Consider the following 16611-nt stretch of genomic DNA (forward strand, 5'->3'; position numbering starts at 1 on the left):
CATGGCCCCGCCCCGCCGCGCGCGTGACCCTGGCGAGGCGGCGCGCGCGCGGTGTCTCAGCGGCGGCGGCGAGATGCGAGCGGCGGGGCTGCGGCGGCTGCTGCTGCTGCTGCTGCTGGCGGGGCTGGCGGCGGCACCGGGCGGCGGCGGCGCCGCGGCGGCGGAGCAGGGCGGGCTGCCGGCGAAGAAGCTGCGCATGGCCTACGCCACCGGGCCGCTGCTCAAGTTTCAGATCTGGTGAGGGGCGCCCGCCAAGATGGCGACGGCCAAAATGGCGGCGTCCGCTGGGCCGTCGCTTCTCCCTCCCTCGTTCGTTTTTCTTCCCTTCTTTTCCCTCGGCGCTGCGGCGGCCTCGCTCGCTCGTGTCCGTGGAGGGGCCTCCCGCAGGGCCAAGGGCCGCCTCGCCCCAGGCGACCTGTCGGGACGCCCGGCCTTGTTGGAGCGTGGGAGGCGGCCCCGGGCCGCGGGCGGCGGCTCTTTCAGTGGGTCCCGCTCTACGGCCGCTCGGCATAATACCGCGCTTTTCGGGCCCTTTAATGCCGTGTATGGCGTTGTGCTGGTGCGGGACTAGCGTTTGGGAGGAACCGATGTCTTAGTAATGGCTGTAGTAATGTGTTTTGGTGCAGTGCCTGTATTGCAGTCGGTGCGTTCGGGCACCTTTGCACCATTGTGGCGGTGTTGCCGATGGTGTCAGCAGCTCCGAGCAGGGTTCGGGCAGCCCCGGAGCAGCACGGGGCCTCTTGGCGGCGAGAAAACTCCAGAAGCCCGGAGCGCTCGCCACTACGGTGCCTGGCCGTCGGGGTGCGCAGGGCCAGGTGGAGGCCGGAGCAGAGCCTGGGCGGGCCCTGCGGGTCCTTGAGGCACCGCTGAGCGCCTGCGGAAAGTGCTGCGTTCGGGGTCTTAGGCGGTTTACTGCAGTTTTATCGAGGCGGCTGCTGAAAGGCGAGGCAGAGGACAGCTAGGAATATTTAACTCCTGCAGTTCCCACGTCGTGCTGACGCATAGAGATGGCTGGGAGCGACATTGCCTGTCTGGACAGTTCCAGAGAGGGATTCAGACGGCTCTGTGTGAAGATTTTTTTTTCGGCACAGAGCAAGGGATTGCTTACATTGACTTCCTAAATTAATCGTAACTTAACAGATTTTTGCAGGGCAAGCGAGTGATTTGATGCTTAAGTGGGTATTTCCAGAGCTCTGTGTCTGTGCTGGGATGTGGAGCAAATCAGTGTCACACCCAGGGCTTACCTGTTGGGATTTGTGATGTGTAATTTCACTGCAGATGAGGTTTTCTCTGTGCCATAAAAAATGTGAGTTCTATTTTAGCTTGATGGGGTTCTGAGGAGGGTGAGTGCTACTGAGCAGCACAACCCTGGAGCTGTGGTGACCATGCTGTCTGTGTTCAGTGTCTCCTGAGGCTACAGGCGGGTGTTTGAGGAGTACATGCGGGTCATCAGCCAGCGGTACCCAGACATCCGAATCGAAGGGGAGAACTACCTTCCTCAACCTATCTATAGGTGAGCGTGTGCCTCATGCTGTGCTCTCTGTCTGCTTTCCACTGCTAAACACATGCACTTACACTGAAATAATAGCGAAAATGTAAACTTGAGGGGATTTTCTACTGCGATTGCATACAAGGACGCTTGTATGGTTTTCTTGTATGTGATCTTCTGCCCTCCTGGTAGCTGCCTTAGTTTTCCATACAAGTATCACTGTCTGTGTATCTGTATGATGAGGCCTGTCATAGCTAACCTAAAATAAATTACATAACTTGTTTTTGAAACAGTGAATTTTCCTAGCTTTTCTTAATGCTGTATCTGGACATAAATTCAATTTGTTGCTCAGGCTTATGTACTTAGTGACAAATGCCTGTAATGGGTTAAGGACACAGAGGTAGGGAAAGTTCAGTGTTAACATCTGAATCAGGGAGAGCTCACCTCAGGTTAGGGGCTGCTGGAATGGCCTTTGCTGCAGCTGTGGGGGGAAAGCCCAAAGAAATTCAGAAGAAGGCAAAACAGTGTTATTCCTGCTACTTAAAGCAGTGTGCCCACGCTGGAGAGTGATGCCATAGTTACTGGGTGGCTCCTGGAACGCTCGTTGGCCCGATTTCTGGCAGGGTTGTGGTGGTGGGAGGCTGTGGGGCGCAGTTGCCTCCGTGTGGGCTGGCTCTGGGGAGTTGCACATCACTGGGAAATGCTCCACAGGAAGTGGTGCCCGTCAGTCAGACATGTCTGTAATATGGAACAGCTTTAGAAACTGAATCTCTTATCCAGTTCAGGCATATATAAGTTAAAAGCAGAGTCCCATTTGAAGTCTGCTGAGGAGCAAAAGAATCTGTGGTTTACAGGAAGGTGGCATTCTGGGGTGCTGTGCAGAAGCAGGGCCTTATTTGAGGTGTTGTTATGTGTGTTGCTTTTTTGTTTTGTTGGTTTGATTTGGTTTGGGGTTCTTTTACAGCGAGATAAACCTTGGAAAGTTTTGTACTTCCCCTGAAACATTTGATTGTACTGTCTCCTAGTGATGTGAATTACAGTTGTGTATGGTGAAGTAGAAACTGAACCTTTCAGTCACTGGTGTGTGTTGTCTCCAACAGGCACATAGCATCCTTTCTGTCTGTCTTCAAACTAGTATTAATTGGCTTAATCATCGTTGGCAAGGACCCGTTTGCTTTCTTTGGCATGCAAGCTCCAAGCATCTGGCAGTGGGGCCAGGAAAACAAGGTAAAGGACATACTTCTTTTAATCTGAAAAAGCAGCTTCAGCGTTACTTCATGAGGGTGCAGTGTGAATCCCTCAGATCTGATTTACCTTTCATATGCTGCAGCCTTATGGTAGAATAATTCTTACCAGTTGTGCTTTATGCTTTTGACAAAGCCAGGTGTGCTTCTGTGATCTCTTTCCAAGCTGCTTCTACCGCAGAGGGGCAGCTGAAGTTAAAGTGCTGACAAAGATGATAAAAGAGTTCTTTATTTTTTAGGGCTCAAGAAGAGCATTTCAAGCCAATATTGCTGATGTTAAAATTACCATTTCCCTTCTCTGTTGTCTCATAATGGTTTTGCAGTTGATGCTTCCATCAGACTCCTGATAGATTAGGCAGCAATTAGAAGGGCGTTAGAAAAATGAAGTTGAAATGTTGTGGGTGTTTTTGGAGAGCAGACTGGCATGACATTGTGGGAGAATATTCCCATGAGTCAGTACTGATGATGCCAGTAGATTCAGGGTTTTGTACTCTGATTTAGAGTAACCTTGTTCCAGATTTATTCCACTAACTAAACTGATTTACAGACCTTCATGCTGAGCTGCCCAGTGCCCTGGGTCTTTCACTGGCCAATTTGCATGTCCAGAAGCTGTAATATTTCCATTTGAATTAAATGGGCCAACTGTGTGCCTGACTGGGCTGGCCGCAGTGTGTGGCTGCTGTCCCTGTGCCAGGTTCTGTGGTGTTGCAGTGACTTGTGTGAGTGTGCCTGTGAACAGGAAGAGGAAATTAGAGAGATGCTGGTGGTGAGGGAGGAGCTGCACTGCTGAAGTTGCTGTCCTTTCCTCCTTAGTCACCCATGCACAGAGAAAATTCCAGATGAAGAGCTTGGAGGTGTGCAGGAGGGTCGGTGGTTCCTATGCACGTGACTTGCCTTGCTTTGCTGTTTGTGGCTGGGCCCTTGGCTCTGTGATCTGGAGGCTGCTGTGACAGTGACAGGCTGTGTCTGGGGACAGTTGAGTTCCCATGTCACACTGCCAGCCCCCTGCAGCTGCCTGTGCTGGGTCCAGAGGTGTGCGGAGGGCTGTGAGTTGGCTGGGGTCGGAGCTGGTTTGGAGCTTTTCTGGGGAAGGCAAGGTGCAGTCTGTAAAAGGAGGAAGGGGAGGTGTCTGTAGATGGGAACATTCCTTGAGCAATCACAGAGGGAGTTCAGAGGCACCTGTGAACAGCAGCAGGTGTGCCTGACATGGCTGAGGTCTGTGTGGGTCTTTGTTCCCTTCCAGGTGTACGCCTGCATGATGGTCTTCTTCCTGAGCAACATGATCGAGAACCAGTGTATGTCCACTGGGGCTTTTGAAATCACTTTGAATGGTGAGCTGAGACTTTGCTTGAGGGCTGTCACATATACACATGTGAGGGCTGTGGGGTGTGCAGAATGAGGGATGGTGTCAGTAAATTTATGTCCCAAATGTGATATGTGGAAATTGCCATCCATTTGGATCTTCAGATGTTGCCTATCAGAATAAATCATGAAAATCATAGAAGTCTTATAAAGCAATTTATACAGATGTCAGATATTTTAGAACAGGTCTGTAAAAACTTTCTCAGAGGGATATTTGGTGCCTTGGAATAACTGTGTTATATTCTTTCTTTGTGTGTGATGGGCATTAAATAAGAAACCATCAGCTAGAGGCATGTACTTTCCTATTAGATGCTTTCCCTGTCTGTTCTGCAGCATGCTTTAGCTTTGGAATCCTAAAGAATCCATTACTATTACCAGATTATCAGTACTGATGGACAACAGTACTGATTTTTCAGGTAGAGGGGAATGTCAATGGATATTTTGCACCTCTCCATCAATATGATATACTTCTTAATGGAAGCATTGTTGATTCAGATGCTTTCCTCAGCATAGATCAGTACCAGCTCAGACAGTTTCCTGGAGCTTCTCAATTCCATGTTTACACCAGCTCTGCCTGTTTTCTGATGCTCCCAGTGTAACGGTGCTTCTCTCCTGTGTGTGTTCTGCACTAGATGTCCCAGTGTGGTCTAAGCTGGAGTCTGGCCACCTCCCTTCCATGCAGCAGCTTGTACAGATCCTTGATAACGAGATGAAGCTCAATGTGCACATGGAGTCAATGCCCCATCATCGATCATAGCCCCATCGATCAGCACTGAAACTTCTCGTAAGTCTCCTCCACTGTGTTTGCCTGTGTAAGACGAGCACACTGGAGACTGGATTTTAGGATTGTGTGTTCAGTTAAATGTTTTTCTGGAGAACCAGCTCTCATGATGTTAAACTGCCATGTGGTGTCAGAGAGGCTGTTAGGGTGGGAGGTTTTGGGATGTGGCTCATTCTGCCTGTCTCAGAGCAGGAAGCTGGCATTCCATGAGGCAGGAGAATGTGTGTTACTACACGCAGAAGGCCTAATGTAAATGCATTACAATAGCCTCTGTCCTGGGGCTTAAGGTCTCCCTGGCTTTTAACCCAGTTGAATTCCAGAGCCTTGGGGAACAGGATGCTGTCTATTCCTTGCTTAACCCTGGAGAGCAGAACACTGTCATGCTCTGGTGTACTGCCCTGTTCCTCTGCAAAAGCTCCACGGCTTTTGGTAGCATGGAGTTCACATCCTGTAGGTACTTTATGACCAAGCACTTCCACATCCCTGTGTCACCTGTGGCTTTCAGAACGCGTGGCTTACGATTCCCCATCTTGGCGCTGGCTCAGTGCTGCTGTGCTGCAGGGCTGTTGCTGACTGTAACCCAGGTGTCTCTCCACAGGCATTGGGTGGTGGTTCCCGGGCCACGTGGTGCAGACCATGAAGGCCTGCACTGAAGACAGCTGCTGTTGGTGCAGGCTGGATGCCTCTCTTGCAGCCACGTTGTGCCTCCTGGACAAACACTCAATGAGCCCTGTTTCAGTGCTGGCCAGTCCACACTGCACAGCCACGAGTGCAATAATACTGTATAGTTTTTTTAAGACTTCATTCGACCAGTTCATAGATCAGCAATGCAGGCATTACTAATGGTAACTTATTTTATATTCATGTTTCACACTATGGCAGATTGAGTTGATACCTAATTTTTCCTTGGAAAAAGAGAAGTTTGTTTAATCTGTTGTATTTTATATGAATTTATGTTCTTTTTGTAGTTTAAAATGAAGTTATAGGAGTGTCTGATATTGTCCTAAACTGTTGAGTAATTGATAGCTGTCTATCAAATCTCTTTAATGTGGTTAAAACAGGTTTGTATATTTTTCAAAATCTATGGCAGAGTCGAACAGCGCATTATATACTGAATTATATAAGCAAAATTATATGCGGAATTGTTACATCACTTGGTGACTTCAGTGAAAATTAAGATCAGCTGCTCTTTAATCATGTGGACCAGCTCCAGCAGTTCTTCCTTGGCCATTTGAGAGATGAGCTGGGCCTTCCTGCTGTCCTGAACAGAACCCAAGAACATTAATTGAAATAAAGAGTTCCCATTTCCTGTGTGAAGTACCTTGTTTGTCACCGATGGACATTCTTGGAACTGCAATTGAAAAACTGCATAAAAAGCCAACTTTCCAGAGTTACTGACCTTGTATTTGTCATGTGTAAGCCCCTAAGAACCTCCAGTGTGGGGAAGGAGACATGGGCCTTGGTCTTATCCTTCAGGCACCTACCACAGTTCAGGTGTGGCCTCCCTGGGGGAGGCTGGCCAGGTGAACCCCTAGTTTCAAAGGCAGCTCTGAGAGGCTGACTGCAGCACCATGAGCCTCTAAACACCCACTGACAGCTCTGTGTTTGCAGTGCTTGAACCAGAGCCCATCGCAGGCTGCCGCTGGTGCTCCCTGGAGCAAAGCATAGGTGATTGGTTTGGGCATTCTGAGGGCATTTGTCACTCTCTGCAGGGAACCACCTTGCCTTGTACCTGCAGCTGGCTGAGCTGCTGTGGGCATGGGCACCAGGAACATCTGGGGTTTCCTGCTGATGCCACCTTCTTGTCAGGAGTGGCAGAGCAGTACCTGTGTGGGTGACCTGAGCAAACACCTGCCTGTAGCTGTCCCAAGCCCTGGCCCGGCTGTGCCCTTTGTGCCTTGTGCCTTCCCGAGGGCTGAGGTGACTACTCAGCTGGGGCTGGAGGCAGAAGGGAGCCTGCTCAGGAGCAGTGCACTGCTGTGGAGCATGGGATTGCCTGAGCAAAGCCCTCCCATGCCCCCATGACCAAGGTGCTGTCACTGCAGGCTGGTACCGCCTGCCCTCAGCAAGACCCATCTGGGGCTGTGTGGATCAGCCCTGGACTGCCCTTTGCTCTACACCAGGGCAGGCAGGGCCAGAGAAGAAATCTTGCTGAGCACATGCAGGTGCCACAGTGTCAGGGGCTGTCTCTGGCTCATTTTGCCTTACACCACACACACACCGGTCAGAGCTGCTGGGCATTTACTATCGCCTTGATGGAGTTGGCCAGCTCATCGCTTATGTCAGCAGTCATGCAGAGCTCCAGGATCTTCACAGCCTGGCTGATGAGGTACATGGGAGGCTGCATTTTGTTCCACTGCTCACTGGAGGGGAAGTTGAGGCATCCCCGCATCCTGTCGAAGAGCTGCAGGATCTTCACGCGGAAAGCAAGCAGCAGCAGCTCATCCTCACCCAGCCGGGCTGGAGGAGGCAGCTGGCTGTCGGTGCTGACCTGCAGAACAGAGGACACGAGTTGGCAGAGCCACCCGAGCTGGGCACAGGGCTTCCATCTCCAGCAGACAAACCTGCCCCTGGGACAGGAGCCTGCGGAGGAAAGGAGCTGCTGTGCACCTTGCCCACATGGATCATAGCTCTTCTCCCTGTGGCAGAGCCAGGGTGACCTTGGGGATGTTGCCAGGCATCTGCCTGGGAGTGGAGTCCCACACTGTGGCCCCTTGCAGAGAGCTGGGGCTGGCAAGTGTCCCGTCTCCATAGGAGTGGCAGGAATATGTACATTTCCACAGCTTTCTTTTTGGGGATGGAGCATGGGACAACATAGGGAGCATCCAGCACAGGATACACAGGATAAGCACAGAGGGGAGCTTCCCTGGCTGCCCCGCTCCCGCTGTGGGGAGTGGCTCAGCACAGGAACAATTACCTGCACTTTGGTTCCCATGTTGAGTTTTGCTTGTCGCCCCATGGCAAGGAAGGAGACGAAGATCTTGTCCTGGGCCAGGATCCTGACCCCCACGTAGTGGTTCAGTGAGATGAAAATGGGGCTCAGTGGGACCTGGGGTTCTGGTAACAAGTTCGGCCACATCCACCTTCTTACCCTGTTGCCTGCTTGGTCCAAATACTGCCCACCCTGCATACTCATATTTATCCTAAAGAAAGGGAAATGGAAGCTCTGAACCCTGTAAGCTCCTGTGGCAGAAGGTCTGTTATTAATCTGAGGGATGGGACAGAGGCAGAGCAGGGGCAGGGTCTGTTCCCCACCTCTCAAGGCACAGCTGGGTTGCCTTGCTGCTCTGGGGGCACCTGAAGCAGGGCCTATGAGCTGCTGAATTTGTCTATTTTTGGATACTATTAAAAATAGCCTTTATGGCCTTTGGAATGTCAATGCACAGAAGAGACAGCAAAGCTGCTGAACGCACCACTCATCTCCGGTAGGGTAATAGCATGTGCTCCTGCCATCAGACTGAAACAGTGCTCGGATTTTGGCTGTCCTTGGCTCGTCTTCCTGTACTATGCACATCAGCTGGTCTCTGGCTTGTGCAATGATGACGGCCAGGTTTCCAGATGGATAGCTGCCGCTAGGTAAGGTGTTTGTAACCCCCTGCTTTGCTTGGTTGATCTGTTATTACACACTAAATACTTCTGGGTGCTACTTCGGGGTGTAAAAACTGATATATTACCCAGAGCACTGTGTTAAAGGTGCGCTGCTTCCTTGGGCTGGGTCTTGGAAGCTAGTGCTCATTGGAGCTGGCTGTTCTTTGAAACCTCAGCCCAGGAGCTGTGTCAAGTTTCACTGCTGCTGCTCCTCAGAGTGAGTGGGATCGATTATCTGGGTTGTAATAAAGCGGACTGGGACACACTTAAAATTAGTAACAGCCCTGGACTAAGGCAGGCAAGTGAACCCTGTAAAGGATACAATAACTGCGATGTTCCGTCTGGGAGCATGGTAAGGAATTTCTTTCCATTTTTGTAGTACTTCTGCACCAATTTACCCTTCCCCACCTAAGATTGAAAGGATAAAACGGATGAGAGCAGTCTGGCACAGCTGCCCTGTGAAAGTGGGCACTGCCAGGCTCTGACAGTGCTGACATGTCCAAGGTGCTCCCGTCGCTGTCGGCCGCAGGTACCTGCCTTCTTCCCCAGAAGACTGAATTCGTAGCAGAGGACACTGCGGGACATGGGCTTCTTGTCATGCTTGGGCTCTTTCTTGGACTCAGGCTCCTCTTCGGGCTGGGACTCGGGCTCGTTCTCCAGCTCGGGCTCCTCCTCGGGCCAAAGCTCCAGCTCGGACTCCTCCTCGGGCTCTTCCTCAAGCTCCTCCTCGGGCCGGGGTTCCTGTTCAGGCTTCTCCTTGGGCCGGGATTCCGGTTCAGGCTTCTCCTTGGGCTGGGATTCCGGTTCAGGCTTCTCCTTGGGCTGGGATTCTGGTTCAGGCTTCTCCTTGGGCCAGGGCTCGGGCTTGGCTGCACTTGCAACAGATGCTGGTGTCCCGCCTTCAGGAGATGTGAGTTCCTGGGAAGGCTTGTAGGAAGCAGATCCAGCTTGCTGTAACCCTGCAGAGCATAGGGAGGGCTTCTGTGCAGCAGAGAGGGTTGGCAGTGCCCACTGCGGGGCTGCCCGACACCTCTGCTGTAACTGGGGGAGTGGGAGCTCCTGGCTGAAACACTCCCTCCTGACAGTCTGTCTTGGGCTATTTTCTAACAAGGGCAGTCCAAACTGCTCAGCTATTTCAGAGCACAGGATTATGATAAAAGATAGCATTTTTTTCAGTTACATATATACACACATTTGTGTAAAGAGCAACTTTTTGGGATAACACTTGGCTCCACGTGCTGGAACTGACCATTTGAGAGCCCAGTGCTGCAGAAGTCTCACTGCCCTGCCATCCTCTCTGAAAACATGCCCATATTGTAAATCTGGTTCACCTGTCAAAACTCCTCTATCCAAAACTCCTCTATCCTCTGCTCAGTCATCTACAGCCTGGGCTAGGAATTGATGGAATATCCACCTGATCAGGCAAAATATGGGCAAGACTCATTTTGGCAGTTCCTATTTCCTAAGGGCTTGGCTTTGCCAACTTATCCTCTCAGGTCAGGTTCTGTGCATCTCAGCTGGAAAATCACAGGTACATACTGAAAATCATGACAAACTCTGTGCAAAGAGGATGTGCCTCCTCTTGTGCTCATGTGTGAGGGATGATTTGTATCTAATTTAATGAGATTGCATATGCATATCTGACAATGAATGAACATGTCGCTGTATAAAATCCTCCAGTTAGAAACCAGCAATTCCACTGAATGCACTGTTGAGACAAACAGAGAAATCCATAAGGAAATACCAGCTCACCTTTAGTGGCACTCAACCTTAAAGACTGCTCAACCAACTCTCTAGCCAGGTGTCTCTTCTGCTGCCTGGAAAATAGAAGTGTTGTTGACACCTCATGTATCATGTTTAGAAAGATGCAAGTAGTGGATACCCCTGCTTTAGGAACACAATTTCTGAATCTGTTTTTCTCTCTGCTCACAATTCCAAGTAATAAGAAGCAGAGTGTCACCAAAATACTCATACCTCAGCAGAAAGGAATTGTGCCCACACAGATTCTAGTGAACAGACTGCCACTGCAGTGGCATCAGCTCTGATGGAAGGAGAGCTGAATATTGTAATGGGGTTTGGATCAGTATTTTATGTGAAAGAGAAGGACATATGCCCACAAGATCAAGAAAACAGCTCATCTCCAAGAATATTTTCACTATTCTTGTGTAGCTTCCTATAAATCTGACAGTGGTTTGGTGTGTGCTCTGTACATAGTAGGAGGCACTTGCACCCTCAGACTGTGAAGGATTTTTGAGGAGACCAACAGTTTACTTCCAGGTGTACTGAAGGTGTACCTGAGGTTTCCTTTAGGGAAAAGGAAAACTAAACCAGTACACCTGTGGCTTAGACTTTCCCTGGAGGCTTAAACTCTTGCACAAGCTTTGGGTCTCCTGCTAAACAGCCTGAGAACTTGCAGAGTTCTTGTGTGTGACTCTGGAAACTGTAATCCAAACAGTTTATAGATCAAAACAGAAATACACCAGCTTTGTTTCAGTGCCAGAGGTAGAAGCTACACCCAAATACTGTCCCTTCCCACAGCTGTGGGTTTTTTTGGCTCTATCTGTCTCTAGATAGTTCATCTGTCAGGACTGGAATTAACATTTCACTCAGCACATGCCTTGCCACCTCCTTGTGCAGCCTGGCAATAGAGAAGCCAGGAGGGACCAGAGAGAATCAGGACTGGTGCCTAAAGCAAAGGTTTTTCTTCTTTCATCCCTCTCCCTGCGGTTTCTTAATGTTCCTTTTCCCCTCAAAGCTCCCTGTGGTTCATTACACAGACCTGACCCCCAGTTCTCCCAGTACCTCTGGCTGTCTTGCTCCTTTGACAGCAGCAGGTTGGCCTCAGAGCTGAGGGATTCCTGGGTGCTGACAGCTCTGGCAAGGCTGCTGGCATCCTCGAGCCTCTTCCTCTCCTTCATGATGAACTCATAGAGCTCCCGGCTGCGCTTGCAGCAGAATTTCTAGAGGGTGAGAGAGCAGAGCCGTGAGCGTGGCCGTTCCACAGCAAACCCCTGCTTGTCCTCCCTGCCAGCTTACGTCCTCCTGGTCCTCGGAGAGAGGCACATCCTGGGAGAAAGGGAACGGCCTCAGCAGGTTGCCACAGTACTCGCAGGTTGGCTCAGCATCCTCCTCTGCCTGCAGCGATGGTGGGGAGAACAGGGAGGGGCACCAGCCCCCAGATCCCCGGTTAGCACGGTGAAAATGCGACAGATGTGACAAAGCACCTAAGGGAACTCATGACAGATCCATGTCTGAGATACCTTGGAATGATTTAACTCAAAACATTAGGTTCAGGAAACCACCAAAGAGAATAGCAGATGTGTTATAAATAAATCAATAAATGCCCCCAAACAAAGGGAATGACTGGTATTTGTGAGTTCTGCTCCTTCCCAGGGAAGCTGGGAGCACAGAACACTGGAGCTGAGGATTTGAGCGCATTACAGAGAGAAAAACTCCAGTTGTGGGAGTTTCTGAGGAAGCACCAGCAGACTTGGTGATACAGAGCTGGTCACATCTGACCAGATGCAAACCAGACTGACAGCAGGGTGTGTTTTGAGGATGGGTACTGGATATCCTGAAAAAAAAATCCCTTGCTCCCCACCTCATGCCTTGAGTTAAGTCTTTCGTAACTTTGCTCTGCTACGGGGAACTCTGTGCCCTGCTTGTATTAGGTGGCTGTACCTATTTACATACATTTTTTGTCTGATTTAGACAAAATATTCTGCCGAATAGGGGAATAGGGGAATAGGGGGTAGGGGAGCTGCATAGCCTCTTGCTGCCCAGGCTGTTTCAACAGCCTCGCAGAAGAAAAACCTTGTCTTGAAGGGGCTCCTTTGCGGGCTCGGCAAAGGGCGTTGGTTCTCTGTTTTCCACATGGAACCGTGTGAATGAAGCAGCGGGGAGCGCCCACCCCAACTGACCTCGTGGTGTACGTTTGCCTCTGAGGACTCGGGTCGGTAGGCCAGGAGGGTGGGCAGGCCCGTGGGGGTGGGCTGCGGGCCGGCCGGGGGTGTCCCGCACTGCGGCTCTGCCGGGTGTTCTGCGCCCTCCTCGGGGGCCGGGGGCCAGCGGGGCCCGCCCGCCGCATGGTCCGCCCCTCCGCTGGGCTCCGCGGCCCGGCCCGGCCCGTCCATGCCCGGCCCGCTGCGCCGCCGTCTCCAGGGCGACGCCGGGGGCGCGGGGCACGCCGGGAGCGCGCGGGGCGGCTCCGCCCGGTACCCGGCCCTGGCCCAACCCCCTCCGCCCCGCCCCGCCCCGCCCCAGGCCCCGCCCTGCGGGGAGCTGCTGTTTGCTGTCACTGATTCAAGCAGAACGATCCCGTGGCAGAGGCAGGAGCTGCAGGCAGAGTCGGTTGTGGTGTCAGCACGGTGGCGGGGAGGTGGCAGGGGCAAGGACCCCTCCAGGAGAGCCAGCCCATGCCAGGGGATCCCAGCTGATCCAGCACGGCTCAGCACGCGGCGTAACCGCGGAGCAGCTGCCGTGCACTCGTGTGTTAGCACAGCTCCTCAGTGCAGGTTTTGCAAAATATTTATTGCAAAATAAAAGAAATATGGCAACAAAACTTAAATACCAAATGACAAGACACTGGCCATAAAGCTCTTGCTATATTATGAATCTTTTACAATAATCAATGTCCCAGGGCAGCTGCACGTGGACAACCCTGTGTCTCTGGCTCCATCCATTCGCAGTCTGTGGGACTTGTGCCTCCTGCTTGCACCTGTACCTGGCCTGATCCCCCTAAAGCAGACAGGAGCCAGCAATTCCATGTGAAATGTACCATGCCATACCCCAGCCCCTTCTCTCCTTTTTCCTACTGAAGCCACCACCACAGCTGACCCAGTGCCCTTCCCTTCCATAAGGTAGCAGAGAATGGAGAAACATTGCTGAAGTACCTACTGTTCCCCCCACAGCTTCTCCTGTGAGAGGTTCCTTGGATTTCCTTCCTTTCTCACCTACTAGGAAAGGACAGGCAGCCAGAGAGGATTGTGAGCAGCCAGGGATCAGGTTAGGAATGCTAAAGCCTGAAAGAATTAAATCTGGCCAGGGACATCAAGGGCAACAAGCAAAGCAACCTCTATAGGTACACCAGTGGTAAAAGGAAGACTCGGGAGAATGTGGACCCTCTAAGGAAGGAAATGGGAGCCCCAGTTCCCTGGGACGTGGAGAGGGCTGAGGTACTCAGCCATGTTTCTGACTCAGCCTTCGTGGCAAGCTGCTCCAGCCACTCTGCCCAAGTCGCAGGAGGCAAAGGCAGAGAGTGGGAGAAAAAGAACTGCCCGCAGCAGGTGAGGATTGGGGTAGAGGAGGTCGAAGGGATCTGAAGGTGCACAAGTCCATGGGACCTAATGAGATGCACCTACAGGTTCAGAGGGACTGGTGGAGGAAGTGGCTTGGCCACTATCATCCATCGTGTTTGAGAAGTTGAGGCAGTCCAGAGGAGTTCCCACTGACTTCGAAAGGGGAAACATAACCCTCTTTTATTAGAAAGAGGAATAAGGAAGATCCAGAGAACTACAGGTGGTCAGGTCTCACCTCAGTGCCTGGAAAGAGACTGGAGCAGATCCTCCTGGAAGCTATGCTAAGGCACATGGAAAATAAGGAGGTGATTGGTGATAGCCAACGTGGCTTCACTAAGGGCAAATCATGAGAACTTAGAGCTCCTTCCAGTGCCTAAAGGTGCTACAAGAGAGCTGGAGAGGGACTTTGGACAAGGGCCTGGAGTGACAGGACAAGGGGGACTGGCTTCCCACTGCCAGCAGATAGGGTGAGATGGGATATTGGGAAGGAATTGTTCCCTGTGAGGGTGGGCAGGCCCTGGCACAGGGTGCCCAGAGCAGCTGGGGCTGCCCCTGGATCCCTGGCAGTGCCCAAGGCCAGGTTGGACAGGGCTTGGAGCACCTGGGACAGTGGGAGGTGTCCCTGCCTATGACAGGAGGATTGGAACAGATGATAGTCTCTTCCAAACCAAACCCTCTTGTGATACTAAAACCTTTTCTTCAAGCTCACCAGCATCAGAAGGAGTCTGTACTGCTAATGAAAAGGCTTATAGGTGTGCTCCAAACTGGAGCCTCTTAAGCCATATATCCAATGGAAGCACTCTTTACATAAAATATAATTAAATTATAAAAGGTAACGGTGTGTAATCTTCCTAAGGCACCCAAGAATTTTAGAAGACCTTGTCCTGCTCACATTACTTACAGCACACTCTTGCTCCTCTTCTGCCCAAAGTTGCAACCGTTGGCTAGTCAGAAACCTTAGCATACAAGATGACACAGTTGAACAGCGTAAAAAACAGGAACCAAAACCAAACCCCAGTGAAGCACTACATCCAGCCAGCTCGAGTCTGCTAGCAATGCATCACGGGCAACACATAGAAATTGTCACGTTGATGCCGAGGTTTCCGTTGTCAGCAAAGAGGTGTGCAGTGGCTGTATCAAAAACGAGGCAGTTGCTGTTGCGGATGGCCACGTGCACGCCGTCGTGGATGGAGCAGGGAGACGCCTCCCAGGTCAGCCGGTGGCAGCTGCCGTGCAGCTCCAGTCTGTACTGAAAGTTCTCTGCCTGCTTACGGGTGCCAATGAGCAGCACGGTGGCAAAAAACTGCTGGTGACCTTCACACTTCTCCTGTTTCTTCAGCACCAGCATGAAGTGGTGACCAAAGCACGACTGCATCATCACCCAGTCCACTGCCCCTGGCAGGTTAATGTCTGTGGCAAGGAAAATGATGTCTTCTCCCTGAAGAGTGGTAATGCTTTTGTGGGCATGCATGAGGTGGGACATCACGGCTTCCAAGGATCCCTCCCAGTCACAGGAGGTACCAGGGCACGGGCAGGAGTAGGGACGGTACTCACAGATGGCTTCATGTTTTGGCTTTTCTGTGTGGTGGAGGGTCAGGGAGCAGCCTGTTGTGGCATACTGCAAAGAGACCAAACACAAGCCGTCAGGAAAGGCACCAGCACTAGTATGCACTGCTCCCACCCGTCAGCTGCAAACACACGTGATCAACAGAGCTCCCGTGCTCATTGCAAATTTTACATTACTTGTATGGAGCCCTGGATTCAAGCTGAGCTTTACTTAGTTTTTGTTTCCACTTAAAATGGATTCTTCTTGTCTTTTGTTGTTGTTTTTTCCTAACGCAAGCACTTAGATAAAATGGGCTGTATGGCTGAGTTGTACTTAGATCTGCTGTTGCAGTTAGATCTGATCCGTCCAGATCAGCTGGAGAGGTCCTGGCTTGGATAGTCCTTTTCTTTAAAAAGAACAGAGGATTCTAGTTTCAACAACTGGGGTGGTGGGTGGGTGTCCTCTGCAGGGGGATGTGGGGGGTGGTCTGGGGATATGGATGTGGGGGTGATGGCTGGGGGTTTTCGGCAGGGATGCAGGGATGGGGGTGATGGCTGGGGGTTTTCGGCAGGGATGCAGGGATGGGGGTGATGGCTGGGGGTTTTCGGCAGGGATGCAGGGATGGGGGTGATGGCTGGGGATTTTCGGCAGGGATACAGGGATGGGGGTGATGGCCGGGGATTTTCAGCAGGGATACAGGGATGGGGGTGATGGCTGGGGATTTTCGGCAGGGGTGAAGGAATCGGGGGTGGTCCGGGCGGCCCGCCCGTCCCCCTGCCCAGCCCCTCATCCTTACCTTGCATGGGAAGAGGACAGCCGAGGCCACCTTCTCCATGGCCAGGTTCCTGATGTTGGGGGTGAGGGAGCCCCGGCAGGTGGGACAGAGGCTCAGCTGCTGCCGGCATTGCTTGCACACCAGGTGCCCGGCCTGGCACTGCAGGATAGGCGGCAGGACATAGTCGAAGCAGATGGGGCACTCGAAGAGCGAGGTCAGCTCCTGCTGCTGCTGCTGTTGCTGCTGCTGGGGGGGAGGAAGAGGAGGAGGAGGGGGAGGCGGCGGAGAAGCCCCTTCGGTCCCCGGCAGGACGGCGGCGGGGGACGGGGCGTGCTGCTGCTGCTTTCCGCAAGGCTTGCTAGGGCCGGGGCCGGCGGAGGACGGGCGGCTCATCGCGCCTCGCCACCGCCGCCACCATCGGGCCGCGCTGGGGACGGGGCGGAGGCGGCGGCGGCGGACGAGGAGGATGATGATGGACGGGGCGGCTCTGGGCGAGCGGCGGCTGCGCGCGGCCCCCGCCCCGCTCCCG

At 52.3% G+C, this 16611-nt stretch overlaps 3 protein-coding genes across 3 annotated transcripts; 1 reads left to right on the forward strand and 2 right to left on the reverse strand.

The window, feature by feature from the left end:
• Positions 1-40: 40 nt before the first annotated feature.
• SELENOT (selenoprotein T) lies at positions 41-6270 on the forward strand. Its single transcript, XM_030954487.1, has 6 exons — positions 41-237; positions 1403-1513; positions 2590-2716; positions 3977-4064; positions 4728-4879; positions 5475-6270. Exons 1-5 carry the CDS (start codon positions 74-76, stop codon positions 4850-4852), a joined length of 615 nt encoding a protein of 204 aa, XP_030810347.1. The 5' UTR covers positions 41-73; the 3' UTR covers positions 4853-4879; positions 5475-6270.
• ERICH6 (glutamate rich 6) lies at positions 6264-12597 on the reverse strand. Its single transcript, XM_030954486.1, has 9 exons — positions 12385-12597; positions 11501-11599; positions 11267-11424; positions 10217-10281; positions 9002-9423; positions 8787-8872; positions 8290-8442; positions 7794-8019; positions 6264-7367 (listed from the first exon to the last, which is right to left on the reverse strand). The coding sequence occupies exons 1-9, from the start codon at positions 12595-12597 to the stop codon at positions 7101-7103; spliced, it is 1689 nt and encodes a 562-aa protein (XP_030810346.1). The 3' UTR covers positions 6264-7100.
• Positions 12598-14271: 1674 nt separating this feature from the next.
• SIAH2 (siah E3 ubiquitin protein ligase 2) lies at positions 14272-16572 on the reverse strand. The gene is made up of 2 exons (XM_030954336.1): positions 16104-16572; positions 14272-15379 (listed from the first exon to the last, which is right to left on the reverse strand). Exons 1-2 carry the CDS (start codon positions 16473-16475, stop codon positions 14822-14824), a joined length of 930 nt encoding a protein of 309 aa, XP_030810196.1. The 5' UTR covers positions 16476-16572; the 3' UTR covers positions 14272-14821.
• Positions 16573-16611: the final 39 nt, after the last annotated feature.

Source organism: Camarhynchus parvulus, chromosome 9 (genome assembly GCF_901933205.1).
Source record: "Camarhynchus parvulus chromosome 9, STF_HiC, whole genome shotgun sequence".
NCBI lineage: Eukaryota > Metazoa > Chordata > Aves > Passeriformes > Thraupidae > Camarhynchus > Camarhynchus parvulus.

Bases quoted from the DNA above. Each gene is read 5' to 3' on its own strand.
- ERICH6 (XM_030954486.1), bottom strand. From the start codon at position 12,597: ATGGACGGGCCGGGCCGGGCCGCGGAGCCCAGCGGAGGGGCGGACCAT. The intron at 11,425-11,500 runs GTAAGCTGGCAG...CTCACCCTCTAG, and splicing joins TCTCCGAGGACCAGGAGGAC to AAATTCTGCTGCAAGCGCAG. The intron at 7,368-7,793 runs GTAATTGTTCCT...TCTGTTCTGCAG, and splicing joins ACATGGGAACCAAAGTGCAG to GTCAGCACCGACAGCCAGCT.
- SIAH2 (XM_030954336.1), bottom strand. From the start codon at position 16,475: ATGAGCCGCCCGTCCTCCGCCGGCCCCGGCCCTAGCAAGCCTTGCGGA. The intron at 15,380-16,103 runs GTAAGGATGAGG...GTCTCTTTGCAG, and splicing joins CTGTCCTCTTCCCATGCAAG to TATGCCACAACAGGCTGCTC.